The sequence below is a fragment of the Salmo salar genome, chromosome ssa21 (assembly GCF_905237065.1).
Source record: "Salmo salar chromosome ssa21, Ssal_v3.1, whole genome shotgun sequence".
NCBI classification, from domain to species: domain Eukaryota; kingdom Metazoa; phylum Chordata; class Actinopteri; order Salmoniformes; family Salmonidae; genus Salmo; species Salmo salar.
Window position 1 is genome coordinate 42,133,618 of NC_059462.1, and position 25,875 is coordinate 42,159,492.

The window sequence follows — 25,875 nt, forward strand, 5'->3', positions numbered from 1 at the left end:
GGCCCTCTTAATTGATGCTTTTAGGTATTTTCTCATTTTCACAGATATAATAAATGTTGTATACCATGTCATGTCATATCTTATACAATGTAAGTGATATTTCAAAATGAAGAGGATGTATGTGGTGATCAAGTAAGACAAATACTGTACATAGTGTTTTTGCACATTTATTTGAACAATTGACAATCAGATGATTTAGCATATGTCGGTGATACGCCTCATGCTCATGAACCTCATGCCCTTGGCCCCCATGCCCATATCCTTGAAGCTCCTGTACTCTCCAGGCCTCATGTACATCATCCTGCCTCTGAAGTGGGGCTGCTCAAACATCAGCCAGTGGCCATCCATAACCTGGGCAGACTGGCAGTCAGACATGCGGTAACGATCCTGGATGGAGTCACAGTCATCCATCAGCTCCATGCTCTGTCCTCCAAAGTTCTCCTTCTCGTAGATCTTCATTTTATAGGATCCTCTGTGCTGTTGGTGGAGAATTTTTTTTAAATTAATTCCAAAGTATGACAGTTTTAGAAGCCTACTTTGTAATTTAAAGGAAGAAATGCTATTTCTTCCATACCATGGGGATCATACGGCTGGACCTGATGCAGTCGCTCTGGCTCATGCCCATCAGGCGCTGGTTGTCGGGGTATTCTCCTCTTCTGACCAGCATCTGGTGTCCCATGAAGTTGGGGCGCTCGTAGACCATAAAGCAGCCGCTCTCAACCCTGCAGGAGTTGCACCTGCTCAGGTAGGAGGACATGTCAGGGCAGTCCTGGCTGGTCTCATAGGAACGACCCTGGAAGTTCTTGTCCTCGTAAAAGATGATCTGCAGAAAAGGTTTTAGAATGCTATACAACACCTACTCAGAATTAAGGTGCAGTAGACACACATCAAAAGCAGTCATTTAGTTAGAATGATATGAACATTAGTTTAAATGCCACCTACCCTGCCCATGGTCATGGTGGCTGTTGGTTGTTTAAACTTGACTGTAAATGCTTGTGCCACCCTTGCCCTTTTATACTTTGTTAGATGCCCACAGCATATGTAACCACATTGTGTTCAATTCCTGAGTCATCACCATGTAATCTACTGTAAACTAAAGCAGGTTCAATATGATTGGTTTTAGTAGTGTTTGCATAATATTTGAAAGAGTTAGTATACTGTAGTAAATGAAACATGTAAATGACTTACCTATGGCGTTGATGATCATGGAACATGAACTATGATTCCTAACTCTAAACAACATCACCTAGAAGTAGAGATGGAGGTTGGCACACTGCCTACTGTGCCAACTAAGCAAAGCAAAAAGCCGCTTCACTGGGACACTGAGTATTGGTCTGCCCTCAGGCCTAGGACTAAAGTACAATAATCCCTAGTCTAAGCTAAATCACTTGGAGTCAACAGTAATGTGTTGAATGCAAGCATTATGGACTATAAAAAAAAACATTCAGTTCAAGAGACAGAGTTATTGTATTTCCTCGAAAACCATCAACATAAGCAGGGTTGGGAAGACTTTGGGAACGGATTTAATGAAGATTGCTTGGTATCCCATCCTCCCCTAGTGCCATTATTGGCACCAAAGGAATCACAAATATTTCCATTTTATTCTATTTTGTGTTGTGCCTTTCTGACTTATTTTAAGCAAAATGCAATAAAGTTCCTGAGGTTTGATATGACTATTTTTATACAATATTATTGAAAAACATGACAATTGGATGAAAATTACAACAAAGTAGGTCTAAGAAAAAAAATATATATAAAATAAAAAATGTAAAAATAAAACAAAGTAGGTCGATACCAACAGTGATGTAGTGGTAAAAAATATGTGGTTGAACTCTGATTGCCGGTCACGGTGAAAAAGGTAACACTCCCTATACTTTCAATGGATTTTTCTGCAAACGGTGGGTAAACAGTTGGGCAAAATGTGTTTACTTGCGTTTACCCTGCACTACACCACTGGATACCAACCTTAACCAAAGTTAGTGACTTAAAGGGGCAATCTGCAGCTGCTACATCCATTTTTGTACTTACAAATAAATGATACATACTCAATGACGCTTGAAGAATATAACTTAGAAATGCCCTATGAGCTTAGTTGTCTTACCCCATCAGAACCAAAAACATAAGGTTGTTTTACTCCAATGTTTGTAAACAATGTGAATGTAAACAAACACTGTATAGCTTCAAAACATGTTAAAACGATAATGTTGATATCATGGATGTTCCGTTCTTGCATCCATAGCTCTGTCTATGATTTTGAGTGGTTACATTTCTCCAGCCCAATGCCTCAGATTTGAATCTTTGTTTTCATTTCAGCAATGTTCTACTTGCGATGTGCTAGACGGCTTGCTCAAGATTGTAGTAAAAAAAAATTGACTGGGGCTGATTTGCTTGATCCCTCCTTGCTGCAGCTTTCTGCTCCTCTGATCGCAGCATCTTTAACACCTATTTAACCTTAAAAGTATTTCTGGTACCATCCCCAGGGTCTGGAAGGTGGCCCATATACTTCCCCTTCACTCCCCCTTGAAGAATGTGTTTGTTTCATATGATTGTGTTTTGCTTTTCGTGTTTTGTGTTTGCTTTTCATGTATTGATGTGCATATAGATATGTATAGTGTAATTGATGTGTATATAGATATGTATAATGTAATTTATGTGTATATAGATATATATAGCGTGATTGATGTATATAGAAGTGTTGGGCAGGTCGTCACTGTAAATAAGAATTTGTTCTTAATTGACTAACCTGTATAAATAAAGGTAAAAACAAAAAAAGCCAGAACAGTCGATGCATTCGCTGCCCCCATGCACCTGTTCCCCATAGCAGCGGGTTTCAGTTGGCACTGCCCCAGATGCATACAATCTGGAATAATAACCATTTACAGACTGATTTAACAAACTTTACAGCACGCTATGCTGTGTTGCTGAGTTAGGCATTAAAAACAATGGACCATAGATCATTTAGCAATCAAGTTGAGTATAAAAGTGACAGCGGAGGATGAGTGAGCAAAGTGGCAGTGTTGTCAGTGATAGAAGAAATCATGGGCAAGGTAGGATAACTATATCTGTTGTGGACTTCCATGGGTTGGTCAAAGTCTACGCTGACACAAACAATTCAATACGTTATTAAGTAAAAATCATGTAAATTCTAAAATACAGAAATGTGAGTGAACTCACCTAGATGGAGTTCACATTTATGTATGTGATCATATTTGACTGGTGACATAGCTCATTGAAGATGTGTATTTTAATAACTTTATAAAAACCATATCTTCCTAGATCATCTTTTACGAGGACAAGAACTTCCAGGGTAGTTCCTATGAGACCAGCCAGGACTGCCCTGAGCTGACCTCCCACCTGAGCAGGTGCAACTCCTGCAGGGTTGAGAGCGGCTGCTTTATGGTCTACGAGCGCCCCAACTTCATGGGACACCAGATGCTGGTCAGAAGAGGAGAATACCCCGACAACCAGCGCCTGATGGGCATGAGCCAGAGCGACTGCATCAGGTCCAGCCGTATGATCCCCATGGTAAGAAGAGCTAATGTTTCATGGTTCAATTCAGTGTGTTGTTTATTTCATTTACCACACATGGATAAGCAATTCCAATCAAATTCCCCAAAACAGCACAAAGGAAACTACAGGATGAGGATCTACGAGAGGGAGAACTTCGGAGGTCAGATGCACGAGATGATGGACGACTGTGACTCCATCCAGGAGCGTTACCGTATGTCCGACTGCCAGTCCTGCAACGTGATGGACGGCCACTGGCTGATGTACGAGCAGCCGCACTTCAGAGGCAGAATGATCTACCTGAGACCTGGAGAATACAGGAGCCTGAGAGATATGGGCTTGGGCCCCATGGACATGAGAATCGGCTCCATCAGACGTATCACGGACTCCTGTTAAACCCCCATCAAACTCCACCTAATCATAATAAATATATGCTTTTATCTGTTGTAAGACTTTTGCTCTTTTACTCCCTTCACAACAAGTGTTCAGTATTGTACTTATCAAATAATGTAGACTTCATGTAGCAGCCTTAATTCAACAGATACTGCATTAAGACTTCACTTTCAACCAGATCTCGCATACTTGAGATGTACAATTCATATTTAAAAAACATTTAAAAAAGGATTGTACTCTAGGTTTGAGAGATGTTCTGGTTAGGGTTCCATCCGGAGAATAAATCCCTTTTTCTACCAGGTAACCCGGTATTTCCCGGCAAAACCGGAAATATAATTCTAAAGCTTTATAAATCATTATAAAGCATTATAAATCATATAAATGTCTAGATATGATTAGAGCTTTAATCAGCATGAACATTCAAATCTGATGCTACCTGACCCTGACGTGCCATATATTAAATACATGTTATGAGCCCTACTTTAACAACATTTAATGAGCCCAAGCCCAAAGAAGCCCAAATGATTGTGCCGTTATCCAATACATATGTGATATAGGCACATTACGCACAACAGAAAAACATAAAAGCCAATAGATGTAGCAAGCTATATATGATCTCTTGGGTAAATAAATTAAACAAGCTTCAGTAGGCTAAACCTTTTGAGTGTCAGCTGTATTACTGTACTGTATTGTATTATACTGTATTATATGGACTGGAATTATGCACATCATTCAAACCATGATAAAGAAGAAGAGAACATGCGATACTGGTGCAGCACATGTTACCTATGAAGGTACAAGTATTGGCTAGCGAATTAGATTTAAACTTTGAAATATAATAGGGCTTATTTGTATAATTAGCAGGCTGACGCACATATACAGTTGAAGTCGGAAGTTTACATACACCTTAGCCAAATACATTTAAATTCAGTTTTTCACAATTCCTGACATTTAATCCTAGTAAAAATTCCCTGTCTTAGGTCAGTTAAGATCACCACTTTATTTTAAGAATGTGAAATGTCAGAATAATAGTCGAGAGAATGATTTATTTCATCTTTTATTTCTTTCATCACATTCCCAGTGGGTCAGAAGTTTACATACACTCAATTAGAATTTGGTAGCATTGCCTTTAAATTGTTTAACTTGGGTCAAACGTTTCAGGTAGCCTTCCACAAGCTTCCCACAATAAGTTGGGTGAATTTTGGCCCATTCCTCCTGACAGAGCTGGTATAACTGAGTCAGGTTTGTAGGCCTCCTTGCTCGCACAGGCTTTTTCAGGATTGAGGTCAGGGCTTTGTGATGGCCACTTCAATACCTTGACTTTGTTGTCCTTAAGCCATTTTGCCACAACTTTGGAAGTATGCTTGGGGTTATTGACCTTTAGGAAGACCCATTTGCGACCAAGCTTTCACTTCCTGACTGATGTCTTGAGATGTTGCTTCAGTATATCCACATAATTCTCCTCACTCATTATGCCATCTATTTTGTGAAATGCACCAGTCACTCCTGCAGCAAAGCACCCCCACAACATGATGCTGCCACCCCCGGGCTTCACGGTTGGGATGGTGTTCTTCGGCTTGCAAGCATCCCCCTTTTTCCTCCAAACATAACGATGGTCATTATGGCCAAACAGTTCTATTTTTGTTTCATCAAACCAGAGGACATTTCGCCAAAAAGTACGATCTTTGTCCCCATGTGCAGTTGCAAACCGTAGTCTGGCTTTTTTATGGCGGTTTTGGAGCAGTGGCTTCTTCCTTGCTGAGCGGCCTTTCAGGTTATGTCGATATCGGACTCGTTTTACTGTGGATATGGATACTTTTGTACCTGTTTCCTCCAGCATCTTCACAAGGTCCTTTGCTGTTGTTCTGGGATTGATTTGCACTTTTCGCACCAGAGTACGTTCATCTCTAGGAGACAGAACGCGTCCCCTTCCTGAGCGGTATGATGGCTGCGTGGTCCCATGGTGTTTATACTTGCGTACTATTGTTTGTACATATGAATGTGGTACCTTCAGGCGTTTGGAAATTGTTCCCAAGGATGAACCAGACCTTTGGAGGTCTACATTTTTTTTTCTGAAGTCTTGGCTGATTTATTTGTATTTTCCCATGATGTCAAGCAAAGAGGCACTGAGTTTGAAGGTAGGCCTTGAAATACATCCACAGGTACACCTGTGACATAATTTTATGGAATTTTCCAAGCTGTTTAAAGCCACAGTCAACTTAGTGTATGTAAACTTCTGACCCACTGGAATTGTGATACAGTGAATTATAAGTGAAATAATCTCTCTGTAAACAATTGTTGGAAAAATGACTTGTGTCATGCACAAAGTAAATGTCCTAACTGACTTGCCAAAACTATAGTTTGTTAACAAGACATTTGTGGAGTGGTTGAAAAACGAGTTTTAATGACTCCAGCCTAAGTGTATGTAAACTTCTGACTTCAACTGTACCTTTCATAATATTTCCCCAAATGTTATTAGCCTACCTCCTCTTTCTCTCTATGTTGTTGCTTCATTCCTTCCTCGTTTTCAACAGTTAATTGAAATACGTTTCATTGTCCTTATCTTCATCATAGCTTCCCTGTGGCTCAGTTGGTAGAGCATGGTGTGTGCAACGCCAGAGTTGTGTGTTTGATTCCCATGGGGGGCCAGTACAAAAAAGAAATGCGTGAAATGTATGCATTCACTACTGTAAGTTGCTCTGGATAAGAGTGTTTGCTAAATGACTCAAATGTAAATGACATCTTTGAATAATATAGAATTAGATGCAGAAGGCTTTCACTTCTCTTCATGAATATTGGATGGTTATGGTTCTGAATAAATACATTTTATATCCGTGAGTTCTATTGGCTGCTGTATTTAACATTCAGCAAAAAAGAGGTTGCGTCCCTCTTCAAATTCTTTATTGGTATAGGAAATGCGAGAAAAAAATGATGTCCAGCAAGCTATTGTAGTCTAGCTTTTCCGTGAGAGAGTGCTCAGCTGTGCACTGATTTAAAGCAATGCTAGATAATCGAGTTATAGGCTGCTCTAAAACTCTGCAGCTGCAATAAAAAATAAAACATCTTTATAATTAAAAAACAAGGTGACCCCCGAATGCCAGATGGAGATGGGTAAATTTGACGTGTATTCGGTCTTTATATGACTATAGCATAGGCTATGCTGCAGCAAATGTAGGCCTACCTGTCACAAGAAAAAAAAGTTACCAAGATGAGATGATAGGTCTACACATGCATAGTGAACTGCAGTCCATACTGAGATGGGCTGTCTGTCCCCACCCTGAGGGTTGATGATTCATCATGCAGAGGCGTTAGAAAAGACAGATTTAGACATCACATGTAATTTAACTGTTTCATTTCACGCCATGCTGTTCATATAAATAATTGATTATAATTTACTGGTTTCTCACAGTTATTTATCCCAGGTAAAGGGACTGGTTTTGGGCGGTAAATCCTGGTAAATCCCGTAACCAGGTTTTTAAGCCTTGAGACAATTGAGACATGGATTGCAGTCAAGAACTGCAATGCTGCTGGGATTTTCATGTGTATCAAGAATGGTCCACCACCCAAAGGACATCCAGCCAACTTGACACAACTGTGGGAAGCATTGGAGTCAACATGGGCCAACATCCCTGTGGAACACTTTCGACCCCTTGTAGAGTCCATGTAACAACGAATTGAGGCTGTTCTGAGGGAAAAAGGGAGTGCAACTCAATGTTAGGAAGGTGTTCCTAATGTTTTGTATCCTCAGTATATGTTGAAGTATTACAAAAGAAAAGTCAAGATGTGATACAGTATATGGAAAGTTGGACAACAGGTTACTGAAACACCAGACATGTTTTTGTTTGACTCAGTGAGTGTCATATTTTTGTTAGCTAACTTTTAAACTAACCCTAGCCTTATCCAGTCACTAGCATGGTCCACCACCCAAAGGAACTTAACTCTAACCTTAACCTAACCCTGACCTTAAACTGGAGCTAGAATACTAACAGTTGTCCCGCTTCCCAAATGTTCACATGTTGACATTTGAGAGTGAAAATAAGAGATTTGACTTTATTGGAGATAAACATTAGTATGTAATCCAAGAGAGTTAGACTGTGTATGGAATGGACATGTTGCTGTTGCAATGGGAGTCTGACAACGTTACTGCTGGTGTAAATGTCCAGTGTTTACTTCACCATTAGCATTTCATACGTGGTGCATCTTGTGTCACACTTAATGATGTCCCCATACACCCCACTTATAGTGTACTAGTTCCAGTTTAACCCCCGCCCATTAATATATCCCCCTTCTTTTAATGTGAAACAACAACAATGTTCAATGTATCTCACAGGCCATTGTTCAACGCCCATCTGTCTATTTGTTTTGGAATGAACAAGGTGGCCATACTTGGGATTGGGCTTGCTTGTCCTCCTAAACCGTGTGACTATCGCCAGCTAGGAGAGCTGGCTCAGGTCAAACTGTTTCAGACACAGCTTCAGTGTCAGGGGCAGTGGGGACAGGTTCACTTTTCCCTGTACTCTCCCCTTTTCCATTTCCTTTTTTCTCTTTTTCCTTCACTTTTCCCTGTACTCTCCCCTTTTCCTTTTCCTTTTTTCTCTTTTTCCTTCACTTTTCCCTGTACTCTCCCCTTTTCCTTTTCCTTTTTTCTCTTTTTCCTTCACTTTTCCCTGTACTCTCCCCTTTTCCTTTTCCTTTTTCTCTTTTCCTTCACTTTTCCCTGTACTCTCCCCTTTTCCTTTTCCTTTTTCTCTTTTTCCTTCACTTTTCCCTGTACTCTCCCCTTTTCCTTTTCCTTTTTTCTCTTTTTCCTTCACTTTTCCCTGTACTCTCCCCTTTTCCTTTTCCTTTTTTCTCTTTTTCCTTCACTTTTCCCTGTACTCTCCCCTTTTCCTTTTCCTTTTTTCTCTTTTTCCTTCACTTTTCCCTGTACTCTCCCCTTTTCCCCCCACAGTTTTGTGTTCAGGGTCCAGTTCTTAGCACCAGCAACAGGTGCCGACGGTTCCTCACATAGTTTGCGCCTTCTGAGGTGGCATCGTAGCTGTCTCTATGCAGGAGACAGCAACCTTCCCGGGAAAGCAAAGCAGCATGGATATTGGGCCTCTTTTTGCTGAAGGCACAGCGCTCCGCCAACCCGTTTGACTGAATGAGTTCGAAATCCCATGTTGAGGCAAAATTCTTAAAAGTCCTACATACAAACAGGGTTCCATTGTCTGTCATCAGACACTGGGGAACCCCATGGACAGCCTCTTCAGTTTTCAAATCACAGTGGTGCTCCTCATATCTGACAAGGTAGTCCAGTTTAAACTAGCCTGAAAACGAGTCCACCAGGACCAAGTGCACCATCCGAACAGGTCTGCAGCAGTCATCGACCAGGGCAGTTCAGGTATGTCATGCAACAGATTTAGCTCCTTAGCCTAATGTGGTTGAAGAGCATTTCAGGGAGCACAGTGGGACACCTCCCTCTCTATGTCAGCATACATTTAGGGCCCGTACCTAGTCTCCCTTGCTCTACATTTTGTTGTCTCAGCCCCTGGGTGCCCTTGATGCAGTTGGCCTGTATAGAATTCAGCAGCCTTTGACCCCGCAGTACTAGCCCATTCTGTACTGTAAACTATTATTTTATGGCATAATAGGGGCACACGTCTTGGGGAAGCTCCGTTGACAATTTTGGCCAGCCATTTAGATTGACTTCTCTGAGGCGCTGGCATGTTATGTCTATTGCCACCGCAGCCACCACATGAAAAAATACTACAGTTTACTATAGAATACTACAGTACTTATACTACACACTGTAGAGTCCCTCGATCATGTGTTGTACCTACTATAGAATGTTGTATTATAATGTAGAATACTATAGTAAATACTACGGTATTATCCACACAAAAACACTGTATTAAATACTACGGTAATGTTCCCAAAAAAACTACAATCCGTAAAAACACAACACTTTTTTAACTAGAGTATAAACTAAAGTATTTAATTTGCATATACCCTGCCCATTCCCCTCCCCCATATCGCAATTTGTGCCACCCATACAGTAAGTGAGAAACGTACATGCCAAGTATAGACTAAATATTGTGTTCCCTACAGCTTATAGAAAAGAGCTTAGTATTTCTTAAGTAGGTTTCCTGAAAGTAGATGTCCTCCACTTCTAAATCAAAGATAATAAAACTGAAGCACTATAGTAAATACTACAGTAATGTCCTCATGAATACTGCAGTACTATAGTATACTACAAGCCTAAAAACACTACATTAATTACTATAATATATACTACAGTTTTCTTTTACTACAGTATTTATACTATAGTTGACTGTAAACAGTACAGTATACTACAGAATACAGCACTAAATATTACAGTAAACACTATAGTGAATACTACAGTATAGTACAAAAAAAAGACTAGTCAGTACATTTGAAGTATAATTGCAGTACATTATGTACTTATATGATATATTATATTGTCACATCCTGACCAGTATAAGGGGTTATTTGTTATTGTAGTTTGGTCAGGACATGGCAGGGGGTGTTTGTTTAGAGTGTTTCGGGGTTTGTTGGGCTATGTTCATATTTAAGAGGGGTGTTTGTTTAGAGTGTTTCGGGGTTTGTTGGGCTATGTTCTTTGTTAGTCTATTTCTATGTTAGTTCTAGTATGTCTATTTCTATGTGATGTTTATTGGGTGGACCTTCAATTGGAAGCAGCTGCTCCTCGTTGCTTCTAATTGAAGGTCCTATTTAAGAGGGGGTGTTTTTCTATGGGATTTGTGGGTTGTTGGTCCTTGTATAGCTGTAAGCCTTACAGGACTGTTTATTGTTGTTATTTTTGTATACTTTTGTTTTTCCCTTCTTTCTGCCGAATAAAAGAAGATGAGTATACACATACCCGCTGCATTTTGGTCTAATCCTTACGACAACCGTGACATATATATCTTACAAGTATTCACACCTCTTGACTTTTTTTGTGTTACAGCCTGAATTTAAAATGGATTAAATGTAGATGTTTTTGTCACGGGCCTACACACAATACCCCATAATGGCCAGAGGAATTACGCAACAAGAAAATGTACTAATTAATTTCAAATGAAAAGCTGAAATGTCTTAAGTCATTAAGTATTCAAGCCCTTTGCTATGGCAAGACGAAATACATTCAGGAGCAAAAATTTGAGCAGGGAATTTCAAACACAGATTTAATCACAAAGACCAGGGAGGTTTTTAAATGTCTCACAAAGAAGGACACCTATTGGTAGATGGGTAAACATATAAAACATCTGACATGGTGAAGTTGGTGCATGGTGAGCATGGTGAAGTTATTCATTACACTTTGGATGGTGTATCAACAAACCTGGTCATTACAAATGTACAGGCGTCCTTCCAAACTCAATTGCTGGACAGTAAGGTAACCGCTCAGGGATTTCACCATGAATTCACATTGAAACAGGTTCATAAACGTAAACACAAGGTCAAATATACACTGGAGTTTATTACCAAGAAGACAGTGAATGTTCCTAAGTGGTTGAGTTACAGTTTTGACTTAAATCTCCTTGAAAATCTATGGCAAGACCAGAAAATGGTTGTCTAGCTATGATCAACAACCAATTTTACATTTTTTAAAGATTAATGGGCAAATGTTGCACAATCCAGGTGTGGAAAGCTCTTTGAGAAATACTCACAGCTGTAATTGCTGCCAAGGGTGCGTCTACAGTACAAAGTATTGACTCAGGGGTGTGAATTCTTTTGTAAATTAGATATTTCTGTATTTCATTTTCAATAAATTTGCAAAAATGTCTAAAAACATGTTTTCACTTTGTCATTATGGAGTATCATGTGTAGATGAGAAAATAATCTATTTAATCCATTTTGAATTCAGGCTGTAACAACAAAATGTGGAATAAGTCAAGGGGTATGAACACTTTCTGAAGGCACTGTAAGTGAATAGTGTGTAACTACATTGCAATTATACCTGCATATACAGTATATACAGTGTAAATTCCAAAATGATTGCTGGGCATTAGTGGACAGGTGATCCATGATCTCGCCATCACGGTTGACAACTCCCTTGTGTCCTCCTCCCAGAGTGCTAAGAACCTTGGCGTGATCCTGGACAACACCCTGTCGTTCTCCACTAACATCAAGGCGGTGACCCGATCCTGTAGGTTCATGCTCTACAACATTCGCAGAGTACGACCCTGCCTCACACAGGAAGCGGCGCAGGTCCTAATCCAGGCACTTGTCATCTCCCGTCTGGATTACTGCAACTCGCTGTTGGCTGGGCTCCCTGCCTGTGCCATTAAACCCCTACAACTCATCCAGAACGCCGCAGCCCGTCTGGTGTTCAACCTTCCCAAGTTCTCTCACGTCACCCCGCTCCTCCGCTCTCTCCACTGGCTTCCAGTTGAAGCTCGCATCCGCTACAAGACCATGGTGATTGCCTACGGAGCTGTGAAGGGAACGGCACCTCCATACCTTCAGGCTCTGATCAGGCCCTACACCCAAATAAGGGCACTGCGTTCATCCACCACTGGCCTGCTGGCCCCCCTACCTCTGAGGAAGCACAGTTCCCGCTCAGCCCAGTCAAAACTGTTCGCTGCTCTGGCACCCCAATGGTGGAACAAGCTCCCTCACGACGCCAGGACAGCGGAGTCAATCACCACCTTCCGGAGACACCTGAAACCCCACCTCTTTAAGGAATACCTAGGATAGGATAAAGTAATCCTTCTAACCCCCCCCCCCTTAAAAGATTTAGATGCACTATTGTAAAGTGGTTGTTCCACTGGATATCATAAGGTGAATGCACCATTTTGTAAGTCGCTCTGGATAAGAGCGTCTGCTAAATGACTTAAATGTAAATGTAAATGTGATGGAAGTGAAATAAAAATTCTTCATAGTTACTAGTTACATAGTGGCCATCTGATGTTTGAATACATTTACTGAAGATTTTTGCCTAAAACTATTACTGTGATGAAAGCATGTGACATAAAATTAACACAGTTCTAAATTATATACAATTCCTATTTGTAGACTATGAGCTCATCAATATAAATATATTCCTAAGAACATATGCCCTTTGTTGGTATCATTAGGCTAGAATAATGACAAAGTGTTAAGTATTTAATAACATATTTCTGAGGAATATGTTTCAGAATGATATTCTACAATAATGACTAAAGACAGACACGAATGTCAAGTTCAATCGCCATATTGCTATATTACCTGATGTAACAACCATATGTTTTTACATACGTAGAGTCAATAATATACACTATATGTATAATACGTTGTCATGAATGTTTAGAATCTTCTGTTTTACTCTTTATATGTTGAACACAATATGGACACACATGCACCTGCGACAGAAAAGCATACAGAGACAGATAATAACCCTTTGAAGTCCACACTGAGCAGTAGGTCCCTGTGCTGTGTTGTTGAGTCAGGACTTTACACAATGAGAGGCCACAGATTCTTTGGGTGTTGGACAGGTATAAAAGTTAGGGCTAACACAGACAGGAATTCAGTGCAGTCACAGCGCAGTCCTGAAGAACAAACGCCATCATGATGGGCAAGGTATGAACCTGAGCAGAATTTTCCCTCTGTTTCTTCTATCTATATGTGGTAGACTGTTTGACATCTACAACAATTTCATAATGTCAGACATCATTTCGGGGTAAATGTAGTTCAAGTTCAATGTCTATTTAGTTAGTTATCTATTGTAGCTTCTCTCTTCATGACAGTATTACTCACAGACCGTATGTCATCCCCAGATCATCTTCTACGAGGACAAGAACTTCCAGGGTCGTTCCTATGAGACCAGCTCCGATTGCCCTGAGTTGACCTCCTACCTGAGCAGGTGCCACTCCTGCAGGGTTGAGAGCGGCAACTTCATGGTGTACGATCGCCCTAACTTCATGGGAAACCAGTACTTCATGAGGAGGGGAGAGTACTCTGACTACATGAGTATGATGGGAATGAGGGAGTGCATCAGATCCTGCCGCATGATCCCCATGGTAGGTTGAACGTTGGTAAATCTATTCTTGAAAATAAAGTATGTTTTGATGGTGGTATTCTTAACAAAATGAGTTTGTTAATAATTTCACTGATCAATAAAGTAACCCTATGATGTTCTTTCCTCCTAACAGCACCGTGGAAACTACAGGATGAGGATCTACGAGAGGGAGAACTTCGGAGGTCAGATGCACGAGATGATGGACGACTGTGACTCCATCCAGGAGCGTTACCGTATGTCTGACTGCCAGTCCTGCAACGTGATGGACGGCCACTGGCTGATGTACGAGCAGCCCCACTTCAGAGGCAGGCAGATGTACATGAGGCCTGGAGAGTACAGGAACTTCAGAGAGATGGGCATGGGAATGGGCGGCATGGGCGGCATGAGTGGCATGAGGTGCATGAGCATGAGACGTATCATGGACAACATGTCAATGTAAATGCTCCAATGTTTAATGAAAAATGTATTTCTGGTTGGTCTATGTGGGACGATTCATGAAAGGTTAAAAAAATAAAAACATTTTAACTCCAAAATCTGAGTTTGAGTGATTTGTTATCAGTGACATGGTATATTTACTTTAATTTAAATACCACATAAAATGTTTTAAAAAATCACAACTATCTACTACGTACTAATACAAAATATATTGTTATACAAAAAAAGCAAGAAATAAAATACGTACAAATTATAAGAAAATAATATAAAGAATGAAAAAGGAGCATTTTTATGCTTTTTAAAAGGAACAAGATTTTTCTTAAAAAGAATTATTCGAGTTTCTGAGACATGGTTACTTAAAAAAAATGTAGTTGAATTTTATTCACTTCGACATAATTACATCTATAACAATTTGTGTATAATTATAAACATAAATTAATTTTACAAGCTAGCTAGTTTCATCACCATAAAATAGTTGCTTACAATACTTTTATCAAAATAGTTTGTGAATAAATGGATTGTCAAGTACTATAGGAAGGCACAAGGACTACCTTAAAGGTGCAATATGCAGAAATCGCATGGCTATTTCCTGGTTGCAAAAATTCTAATGGTTCGCCTAATTTCAGTTTTTTTGACAGTGTTGAAAATCATTGTACAATCTAAACCGCTGTGGATTATATTTTCTATATCCAAAACAATTGGATTTTCAGCTGTTTGAAGCTGGTGTAAATGGTGTACACAAAAACGAAACTTAAGAATGGGAAGCATATAAATAGCACACAGAACAGATCTACCGCTTCTTAGACTTGCTTTCAATGAAAATTAAAGGTCTGTAAGTTACACATATTGCAGTTATTGCTCTTGCTAAGAAGCTATTTGTGTTTCTTTTTGACCATTTTAATTGAAAACAATCACATTAAGTTACTTAATTGTTACCTAGAAATGATTTGATATTGAGATAAAAATGGTTGCATTGGACCTTTAATGAAGGCAAATAATTAGACATGTAGTATGTCCTGAAGATTTTAACACAGTTGTCTTATTTTGTTCAGAACATCAGTCACAAACCATTTGCATGTTCTGTGTTAAACTCTCAGCGGTTACACCAGCAGTGGTGAAATTGGGAGGGGGTACGAGGGAGTGGGAGTTCATAAAGTGAAAATCTCTGTTATTGGTTGTTACTGGCTGATAAGATGCTGTCAAACAATCTTACCATAACAATTTTAACCTTTTCAACTTTAAAAGATTAGTTACCAGACTTAAATAAAATGTTAAGTTGTATATTATTAATTTCTTTCCAATCTCAATTTGATTTCCTAATTTGACATAACTTGTGATAACATTTTAACAAAGCAGGGTATTTCATATCTCTATTTCAAAGTTACCCTGCTGCCTTTATGTTAAGAAATGTTGTTCAAATAGCTGATGCAAAAAAAAAGTTAAATTGCCAATAACGGAGCGGTTATGTACTGTAGCTTCAACTTCAACAAAATAAACCATTATTAATCCTAAATTCAGACAATACATGCAATTTTCCAACACCATCAAGTGCATAAATCTTCACCACTTACAGTGCATTTGGAAAGTATTCAGACCCCTTGACTTCTTCCACATTTTGTTACGTTACAACCTTATTCTAAAATTTATTAATTCGTTTTTTTTCCCTCATCAATCAACACACAATACCCGATAATGACAAAGCAAAAACAGGTTTTTTGTTTTTTTTGCAAAATTATAAAAAATAATAAACTGAAATATCACATTTACACAGGAGCGCATCTTTGGTTTAAGAAGTGGGGGGGACATATTATATATACATACAGATATTGCTCTTTGCTAAGAAGCAACTTTTGTTTCTTTTTGACCATTTTAATTGAAAACAATCACAGTAAGGTACTTAATTGTTACCCAGAAATGATTTGATATTGAGATAGAAATGGCTGCATTGGGCCTCCTTAAGAGTCTATTGAAACACACGGGAGTAACATAAAAAAAAAATCCCCATCAAAATCATTCGGTTTTAATCCTCAGCATCTTCCTATGTCGGCCTTCTGCATCTATGGTGGAAGGTGGCCGAGCTACAACGATGTTAGTCAGACTATGAGACTTCCCTAAAATCGGTCTTTTCACAAAAACGTCTGCAGCATACGAAAAAGGGGAGACTCTCACGAACACGATGGTGTTCTCCGTTTTGCTCTACGACCCCCACAAGTGTCACGGGACTCATCTGAAAGTAACCCAAACAAATGAATGGAGGTAGTTTTGTGCCAACAAAAATAAGGGGTGAAATACGTATGTGTAAAAAAAAACGTTAATATTTCCTGAGCTTTCTTATATCTCTTAGATATAGGACAAACACTTAAAAAACGTGTTCCTTATTATTTATTTTTTGACTCTCTTTTTTTCTATTTATGAATGTGTTATTCAATGCACTTCTATGGACTATAGTAGTAAAGGCCAAATTTGTACCTAAAGGGGTCCTAAAATTCAAAATCAAATACCTAAATGATCCTGTGACGTCCTGACCATAGAAAGCTGTTATTTTCTATGGTAGAGTAGGTCAGGGCGTGACAGTTTTTTTTTTCTAGTTTAGATTTTCTATGTTGTTATGTTCTAGTTTTTGTATTTCTATGTTGGGCTTTTTTGGGATGATTAGAGGCAATTAGAGGCAGCTGGTCATCGTCGTCTCTAATTGGAGATCATACTTAAGTAGTTGTTTTTCCCACCTGGGTTTGTGGGAGATTGTTTATGAGTAAGTGTATGTTGTAACGCTTCGTCACGGTTTGTTGTTTTGTTCATTCAGTTTATTTGTATGTATTGCATAGTTTCACAGTTTATTAAAGAAAATGTGGAACGATACACACGCTGCGCTTTGGTCCACTCCTTCATCATACGACAACCGTGACAGACCCGTGGTATGACCAGCTTAAAACAATTCAATATTTTAGCTTAGTAAAATCCCTCCCAACGGCTTAGAGTTTTAGAGGTTGAAGCAAATATAGTATAATGATTAGGCAATAACAAAAACCAAAGGCCAGAATAAAACATCCTAAAGCAGGGTGTCCAAGACCACAAAATATGTTACAGTGTTCTGCAAGGGCTTAATCCTAACTTAACACCTTAGCTTAGACTTTCACAAACGTCATACACTGAATTGGAGTTTTGCGTTATAGATTGAGGTATGCAAGCAGAATTCAAGTTATCATTCTGCCCCCAGGAAATGATGTTTAGTGGTCCTGTGTGGCTCAGTTGGTAGGAGCATGTCCATAGCAACGTCAGGGTCGTGGGTTCAATTGCTCCTGGGGTCACCCATGTGCAAATGCATTCTTTCACGGATGTAAGTCGCTTTGGACAGAAGTGTCTGCTAAATAGCAAATATCATGTTAGAATTAATATGAACACTGCAGGGATAAATATGAGGAATTCAAGCTATATTACACCTCTAATAAAGAGAAAATGAGGCAGTGAGCTATAGGGGAGATTATAGGTCAACTTTTATGGTCGAATGAGGGAAATATATAATTAATACATTTATAATCAATTATAAATGTTCTGGCAATTTCTTTTTCATTAAGAGTGACTACTTAACGACACTGTAATATCTATCTACTACTATCATATCCATCAAACTATGTGATTGTTATCTATTTTCTTAACTAATTTGTTTGCATCTATACACAGTAGTTAACTGTCACGTGAAAGCAAAATGAAAGCTGTTGGTATAGATTTATGGATTATGTCACTGCTATACCATTAAAAACGAACTCAAGCTAAATAACACTTTTACTGAACATGTTTCACTAAATATCTGGTGTGTTTTTAAATGTGTAAAACAGACCATTGTATACTGCTTTGAAAAGCTCAGTTGTATTGGCTTCTAAATGGAAAAACCCATTCTAAAGTCTTCTAGGGACCCAGTCACATGGAAATGTAGGGAAAGCACTTCAGCACTCTACAGGCCTCTATACTGTGTTGCTGGGTCAGGGGTTTACACAATGGGACCCACAGATTCTTTGGGTTAGGTCAGGTATAAAAGTAAGTGTTAAAACAGGCAGGACACCAGTGCAGCAGCAGCACAGCTAAAGGAAACAACCGCAACCATGATGGGCAAGGTAGGCAGTGTTTCATCCTATAATTTTAAGTTGTTTAATGCTTGACTAATGGCTGGTTAAGGAAATCATAATTGCTATATCTTTTGTAATATTTAATTGATAATAATATTTCCATATTTTATTGTTGTGTTTTCAGATCATCTTCTACGAGGACAAGAACTTCCAGGGTCGTTCCTATGAGACCAGCCAGGACTGCCCCGACATGTCCTCCTACCTGAGCAGGTGCCACTCCTGCAGGGTTGAGAGCGGCTGCTTCATGGTGTACGATCGCCCTAACTTCATGGGAAACCAGTACTTCATGAAGAGGGGAGAGTACTCTGACTACCAGCGCATGATGGGAATGAATGACTGCATCAGGTCAAGCCGCATGATCCCCATGGTAGGTTGAAAATATGTCATCTTAAAATAAACTAATCTTGTCATTGAAAATAAAACTCTCCTATTACACAAATTTTATATATAATTTATCTGATCAATGAAGCCTGTTCTTTCCTCCTAACAGCACCATGGAAACTTCAGGATGAGGATCTACGAGAGGGAAAACTTTGGAGGTCAGATGCACGAGATTATGGATGACTGTGACTCCATCCAGGAGCGTTACCGTATGTCTGACTGCCAGTCCTGCAACGTGATGGACGGCCACTGGCTGATGTACGAGCAGCCCCACTTCAGAGGCAGGCAGATGTACTTGAGGCCTGGAGAGTACAGGAGCTTCAGGGATATGGGTATGAGTGGAATGAGGTTCATGAGCATGAGGCGTATCATGGACAACATGTCTATGTAAATTCCTCAAATGTATGAAAATTGTTGATTAAATTGTTTTCAAATTCTATAACTGCTAAATTGTCTTCTTTTGTGATAATTACACTCAGAGCACTCCATGTTTAAGAATTTCACTATTTCACTCCCTACATCTTTAACATTTCAAAGTTTCTGTGTACTGTAGATATGAATGTGTTCAACAGATGTATGCTGGATGTAAAACAATATCCAGTGATATCTCAGATATTTACATGCTATTTTGCAATGCACATTTTTTAGGATTTTCAAAGAAACTAACTTTCAAAATCAAGATAACAGAGTTATCTAAAACAATGATTATAGGGTGAGAGGAACATTAGCAACAATTCATTTGCATTTGTTTACAAATCGTATATCTATGAAACCAGTCAAGGTGTAATTACACATATCGCAAACAAGTGTAAAAGTTGTAAGTACTATCTATCAATGTGTAGCTACGGTGCCTAGTGAAAGTCTACACATCCCTTGCACAGCCTTATAATGTAATCTAAAAATATGATTATATTAGATGTTTGTCCTACTGATGTACACAACCTACTCCACATGTTCAAAGTAAGAACAAAATTATAGAACATTTTCCAAATTAATTCCAAATACATAGTTGGTTTTTTTTGTATTAGGAACATTTTCTATAATTTTTCTTTCATTTTGAAAAAGAGAAGGTTGTGTAGATCGGTAAGAAAAATATAAAATGTGTGTACACATTTAGGTACACATTAAGGTACAGTACACATTAGGTACAGTACACAATTAGGTACACATTAAGGTACAGTACACATTTAGGTACAATACACATTTAGGTATACATTTAGGTACAGCACACATTTAGGGACACATTTAGGTGCACATTTAGGTACAGTACACATTTATGTGCACATTTAGGTATAGTACACATTTAGGTACACATGTAGGTACAATACACATGTAGGTACACATTTAGGTACAATACTCATTTACAATACGTACAGTACACATTTAGGTACACATTTAGGTACAATACACATTTAGGTACACATTTAAGTACACATTTATGTACAGTACACATTTAGGTGCACATTTACGTACAATACACATTTAGGTCTACATTTAGGTACAGTACACATTTACAGTAGGTACAGTACACATTAGGTACACATGTAGGTACAATACACAGTTAGGTACACATTTAGGTACACATTTAGGTACAGTACACATTTAGGTACACATGTAGGTACAGTACACATTTAGGTACACATGTAGATACAGTACACATTTAGGTACACATTTAGGTACAGTACACATTTAGGTACACATGTAGGTACAGTACACATTTAGGTACACATTTAGGTACAATACACATTTATGTACACATTTAGGTGCACATTTAGGTACAATACACATTTAGGTCTACATTTAGGTACAATACACATTTACAGTAGGTACAGTACACATTAGGTACACATGTAGGTACAATACACAGTTAGGTACACATTTAGGTACACATTTAGGTACAGTACACATTTAGGTACACATTTAGGTACAATACACATTTAGGTACACATGTAGGTACAGTACACATTTAGGTACACATGTAGATACAGTACACATTTAGGTGCACAATTAGGTACAGTACACATTTAGGTACACATGTAGATACAGTACACATTTAGGTGCACAATTAGGTACAGTACAGATTTAGGTACACATGTAGATACAGTACACATTTAGGTACACATTTAGGTACAGTACACATTTAGGTACACATTTAGGTACAGTACACATTTAGGTACACATTTAGGTACAGTACACATTTAGGTACACAATTAGGTACAGTAGACGTTTAGGAACACTTTTATTTTTATTTTATTTATTTCACCTTTATTAAACCATTTAGGCTAGTTGAGAACGAGTTCTCATTTACAACTGCGACCTGGCCAAGATAAAGCAAAGCAGTTCGACACAAACAACAACACGGAGTTACACATGGAATAAACAAACATACAGTCAATAATGCAATAGAAAAAGTATATATACAGTGTGTGCAAATGAGGTAGGATAACGGCGGTAAGGCAATAAATAGGCCATAGTGGCGAAATAATTACAATATAGCAATTAAACACTGGAGTGATAGATGTGCAGAAGATGAGTGTACAAGTAGAGATACTGGGGTGCAAAGGAGCAAAATAAATAAAATAGATAACAATATGGGGATGAGGTAGTTGGATGGGCTAATTACAGGTAGGCTATGTACAGGTGCAGTGATCTATGAGCTGCACTGACAGCTGGTGCTTAAAGCTAGTGAGGGAGATATGAGTCTCCAGCTTCAGTGATTTTTGCAGTTCGTTCCAGTCATTGGCAGCAGAGAACTGGAAGGAAAGGCGGCCGAAGGAGGAATTGGATTTGGGGGTGACCAGTGAAATATACCTGCTGGAGCGCGTGCTACGGGTGGGTGCTGCTATGGTGATCAGTGAGCTGAGATAAGGCGGGGCTATACCTAACAAAGACTTGTAGATGACCTGGAGCCAGTGGGTTTGGCAACGAATATGAAGCGAGGTCCAGCCAACGAGAGCATACAGGTCGCAATGGTGGGTAGTATATGGGGCTTTGGTGACAAAACAGATGGCACTGTGATAGACTGCATCCAATTTGCTGAGTAGAGTGTTGGAGGCTATTTTGTAAATGACATCACCGAAGTCAAGGATCGGTAGGATGGTCAGTTTTACGACGGTGTGTTTGGCAGCATGAGTGAAGGATGCTTTGTTACAAAATAGGAAGCTGATCCTAGATTTAATTTTGGATTGGAGATGCTTAATGTGAGTCTGGAAGGAGAGTTTACAGTCTAACCAGACACCTAGGTATTTGTAGTTGTCCACATATTATAAGTAAGAACCGTCCAGAGTAGTGATGCTGGACGGGCAGGCAGGTGTGGGCAGCGATCGGTTGAAGAGCAAGCATTTAGTTTTACTTGCATTTAAGAGCAGTTGGAGGCCACGAAAGGAGAGTTGTATGGTATTGAAGCTCGTCTGGAGGTTAGTTAAAGTGTCTAAAGAAGGGCCAGAAGTATACAGAATGGTGTCGTCTGCGTAGAGGTGGATCAGAGAGTCACCAGCAGCAAGAGCGACATCATTGATGTATACAGAGAAAAGAGTTGGCCCGAGGATTGAACCCTGTGGTACCCCCATAGAGACTGCCAGAGGTCTGGACAACAGGCCCTCCGATTTGACACACTGAACTCTGTCTGAGAAGTGGTGAGCCAGGCGAGGCAGTCATTTGAGAAACCAAGGCTGTTGAGTCTGCCGATAAGAATGTGGTGATTGACAGAGTTGAAAGCCTTGGCCAGGTCGATGAATACAGCTGCACATTATTGTCTCTTATAGATGGCGGTTATGATATCGTTTAGGACCTTGAGCGTGGCTGAGGTGCACCCATGACCAGATCGGAAACCAGATTGCATAGCGGAGAAGGTACAGTACACATTTAGGTACACATTTAGGTACAGTACACATTTACAGTATATACAGTACACATTTAGGTACAATACACATTTAGGTACACATTTAGGTACAGTACACATTTAAGTAAACATTTAGGTAAAGCACAAATTTAGGTACAGTACACTACACATTTAGATACACATTTAGGTACAGTACACATTAAGGTACATATGTAGGTACACATTTAGGTACACATTGTTACGTAGTACTTATATTCTTCAACTTTTATACTTACTTTTGTAGATATTAGATATGGAAACAAATGCTAATTAATTGTGGCTCACCTTCCCCTCACCCTATTTTTATTGTTTTAGATAACTGTTACCTTGATTTTGAAAGTTTGTTTATTTGAAAATCCTTAAAATTGTGCACTGCAAAATAGCATGGCAGGATCGAGTAATATTTTCTAAATTAAAGATCTGAGATATCACTGGATATTATTTTACATCTAGCCTACAGTACGTCGGGCTCCCAAGTGGCACAGCGGTCTAAGGCACTGCATCTCAATGCTTGAGGCGTCACTACAGACACCCTGGTTCGATTCCAGGCTGTATCACATCCGGCCCTGATTGGGTGGAGTGTTTGGCAGGTGTAGGCCGTCATTGTAAATAAGAATTTGTTCTTAACTGACTTGCCTAATTAAATAACGTTTAATTATCTACTGTACACAATCATATCTACACAGAAACTTTGAAATGTTAAAGATGCAGGGTGTGAAATAATGAAATGCTCAAACATGAAGTGCTTTGACTAAAAGCATGACAAACAGAAGACAATTTAGCAGTTTTAAAATAGGAAAAAATTTAATCAGCAATGTTCATACAACATTTTAAGAATTTACATAGACATGTTGTCCATGATACGCCTCATGCTCATGAACCTCATGCCGCCCATGCCTCCCATTCCCATCCCCATCTCTCTGAAGTTCCTGTACTCTCCAGGCCTCATGTACATCTGCCTGCCTCTGAAGTGGGGCTGCTCATACATCAGCCAGTGGCCGTCCATCACGTTGCAGGACTGGCAGTCGGACATACGGTAACGCTCCTGGATGGAGTCACAGTCGTCCATCATCTCGTGCATCTGACCTCCGAAGTTCTCCCTCTCGTAGATCCTCATTCTGAAGTTTCCACGATGCTGTTAGGAAGAAAGAACACGTTTCATTGATCAGATAAATTATTTATAAACTTGTGTGATATGAGAGATTTCTTTTCAATGACAAGATTATTCTAGTTTAAGATGAAATATCTCAACCTACCATGGGGATCATGCGACAGGACCTGAAACCATCGCTCATTCCCATCATACTCTGGTAGTCAGAGTACTCTCCCCTCTTCATGAAGTACTGGTTTCCCATGTAGTTGGGGCGCTCGTACATCATGAAGCATCCACTCTGGACCCTGCAGGATTGGCACCTGCTCATGTAGGAGGAAATGTCAGGGCAGTCGGAGCTGCACTCATAAGAGCGGCCCTGGAAGTTCCTGTCCTCGTAGAAGGTGGCCTGAAAATAAAAAGGAATCATTTCTAGAAATTAAACAATTTTATAAAACAAACATTTTAGATACATTTGCGATGCTATTCAGTCACAATGGTAACCAGGTTATTGGGATAAGTACAACTATCATGTTGTAGTTTAGGGTGCAAGAGCATTACAGCCCTTTTGTCGAACAATCTATGAAAATTAAAGAATACATTTTTTTTTTTTACTTCCCTGTTCTTACCCTGCCCATGTTCATGCTGGTGTTGGACATGTTTGCTCACTGTACTGCTGGTTTCTGCTGCTGAACTGACTTCCTACCGGGTTTAACCCTTTCTTTTATACCTGACCAAACCTAAAGAATCCCTAGCTCCATTGTTCAAACCCCTGACCCAGCACCATGCTATAGAGGCGTACTGAGGCCACATTTCCAGGGACTGGATCCCTCACTGTCTTTAGAAAGGCTGCTTCTCAATTGGCTGTTTCTCAAACAAAGTAACATAAAGACTTTTGAGAGTAGCTAGTAACAGCCTTGAAATGGAAGGTTCTCCATACATTGAGCAATAGTTTTTTTTAAAAGGTTGCAGACGATTTATTAAGACATTTAGAAGAAATCACACATATTGACTTAAAGGGGAAATCTACAGTTGAAACAATACCAAAGCACACCCCACCTCTGTTTTGGTAAAAAGCTGAAAGATGTGCCTGGAGAAATGTAATCACTCTCAAATTCATAGACAGAGCTCTGGATGTAAGGACTGACCATCCAATATATGATAATTACTGTTTTAAACATGTTTGGAGGCTATAAAGCATTTGTTCACGTCTACAATATTTACAAACATTGGATTCAAACAAGCTCATATTTTGCGTTCTGATGGTGTACAACAGTTAAACTAAGGTTATGATGCATTTATAAAGTATATTCTTCAAGAACCAATGGGTATATATATTTTGTTCACAGTGGCTTAATGTAGACCGACATTCCTACTCATTGAAATGACGTGGAAACAACATTGATTCAACCAGTGTGTGCCTAGTGGGTAACCAGTGTTCCTAGTGGGTAACCAGTGTTCCTAGTGGATAACCAGTGTGTGCCTAGTGGGTAACAAGTGTGTGCCTAGTGGGTAACCAGTGTTCCTAGTGGGTAACCAGTGTGTGCCTAGTGGATAACCAGTGTTCCTAGTGGGTAACCAGTGTTCCTAGTGGGTAACCAGTGTTCCTAGTGGGTAACCAGTATGTGCCTAGTGGGTAACCAGTGTGTGCCTAGTGGGTAACCAGTGTGTGCCTAGTGGGTAACCAGTGTGTGCCTAGTGGGTAACCAGTGTGTGCCTAGTGGGTAACCAGTGTGTGCCTAGTGGGTAACCAGTGTGTGCCAAGTGGGTAACCAGTGAATACATAATTAAAAGTGAGTTGTTACTTAACTAACCTTTATAGTTGATAATTATGATACTAAATACATTTGTACAAAACAAATTGTATTATGTATTTCTAAATCAAATACATCAATAATGTATTAATTTGTTAATTAAATAGATTGAATGGGATCTTAAAATACCCAATGCAGCCGTTTTTATCTCAATATCAAATCATTTCTGGGTAACAATTAAGTACTTTACTGTGAAGCATGGTGGTGGCAGCATCATGCTGTTGGGATGTTTTCCAGCGGCAGGGACTGGG

At 39.4% G+C, this 25,875-nt stretch overlaps 5 protein-coding genes across 5 annotated transcripts; 3 read left to right on the forward strand and 2 right to left on the reverse strand.

Moving 5' to 3' along the window:
• Nucleotides 1–151: 151 nt before the first annotated feature.
• Nucleotides 152–998, reverse strand: LOC106582311 (gamma-crystallin M3-like). Its single transcript, XM_014165266.2, has 3 exons — nt 943–998; nt 575–823; nt 152–477 (listed from the first exon to the last, which is right to left on the reverse strand). The coding sequence occupies exons 1-3, from the start codon at nt 955–957 to the stop codon at nt 196–198; spliced, it is 546 nt and encodes a 181-aa protein (XP_014020741.1). The 5' UTR covers nt 958–998; the 3' UTR covers nt 152–195.
• Nucleotides 999–3,002: 2,004 nt separating this feature from the next.
• Nucleotides 3,003–3,947, forward strand: LOC106582329 (gamma-crystallin M3-like). Its single transcript, XM_014165311.2, has 3 exons — nt 3,003–3,047; nt 3,277–3,525; nt 3,622–3,947. The coding sequence occupies exons 1-3, from the start codon at nt 3,039–3,041 to the stop codon at nt 3,901–3,903; spliced, it is 540 nt and encodes a 179-aa protein (XP_014020786.1). The 5' UTR covers nt 3,003–3,038; the 3' UTR covers nt 3,904–3,947.
• Nucleotides 3,948–13,397: 9,450 nt separating this feature from the next.
• LOC106582327 (gamma-crystallin M3-like) lies at nt 13,398–14,433 on the forward strand. Its single transcript, XM_014165309.1, has 3 exons — nt 13,398–13,461; nt 13,659–13,901; nt 14,034–14,433. Exons 1-3 carry the CDS (start codon nt 13,450–13,452, stop codon nt 14,337–14,339), a joined length of 561 nt encoding a protein of 186 aa, XP_014020784.1. The 5' UTR covers nt 13,398–13,449; the 3' UTR covers nt 14,340–14,433.
• A 3,918-nt stretch (nt 14,434–18,351) lies between these two features.
• Nucleotides 18,352–19,279, forward strand: LOC106582330 (gamma-crystallin M3-like). Its single transcript, XM_014165312.2, has 3 exons — nt 18,352–18,447; nt 18,584–18,826; nt 18,950–19,279. Exons 1-3 carry the CDS (start codon nt 18,436–18,438, stop codon nt 19,229–19,231), a joined length of 537 nt encoding a protein of 178 aa, XP_014020787.1. The 5' UTR covers nt 18,352–18,435; the 3' UTR covers nt 19,232–19,279.
• Nucleotides 19,280–23,497: 4,218 nt separating this feature from the next.
• Nucleotides 23,498–24,591, reverse strand: LOC106582326 (gamma-crystallin M2-like). The gene is made up of 3 exons (XM_014165308.2): nt 24,440–24,591; nt 23,977–24,219; nt 23,498–23,855 (listed from the first exon to the last, which is right to left on the reverse strand). Exons 1-3 carry the CDS (start codon nt 24,467–24,469, stop codon nt 23,559–23,561), a joined length of 570 nt encoding a protein of 189 aa, XP_014020783.1. The 5' UTR covers nt 24,470–24,591; the 3' UTR covers nt 23,498–23,558.
• Nucleotides 24,592–25,875: the final 1,284 nt, after the last annotated feature.

Coding starts and splice junctions, on each gene's coding strand:
- LOC106582326 (XM_014165308.2), bottom strand. CDS start 24,469: ATGTCCAACACCAGCATGAACATGGGCAGG. Junction 24,220..24,439: donor CCAGCATGAACATGGGCAGG/GTAAGAACAGGG, acceptor TTTTATTTTCAG/GCCACCTTCTACGAGGACAG. Junction 23,856..23,976: donor CCTGTCGCATGATCCCCATG/GTAGGTTGAGAT, acceptor TCTTCCTAACAG/CATCGTGGAAACTTCAGAAT.
- LOC106582327 (XM_014165309.1), top strand. Junction 13,902..14,033: donor CCTGCCGCATGATCCCCATG/GTAGGTTGAACG, acceptor TCCTCCTAACAG/CACCGTGGAAACTACAGGAT.
- LOC106582311 (XM_014165266.2), bottom strand. Junction 478..574: donor CCAGCCGTATGATCCCCATG/GTATGGAAGAAA, acceptor CTCCACCAACAG/CACAGAGGATCCTATAAAAT.
- LOC106582329 (XM_014165311.2), top strand. Junction 3,526..3,621: donor CCAGCCGTATGATCCCCATG/GTAAGAAGAGCT, acceptor TCCCCAAAACAG/CACAAAGGAAACTACAGGAT.
- LOC106582330 (XM_014165312.2), top strand. Junction 18,827..18,949: donor CAAGCCGCATGATCCCCATG/GTAGGTTGAAAA, acceptor TCCTCCTAACAG/CACCATGGAAACTTCAGGAT.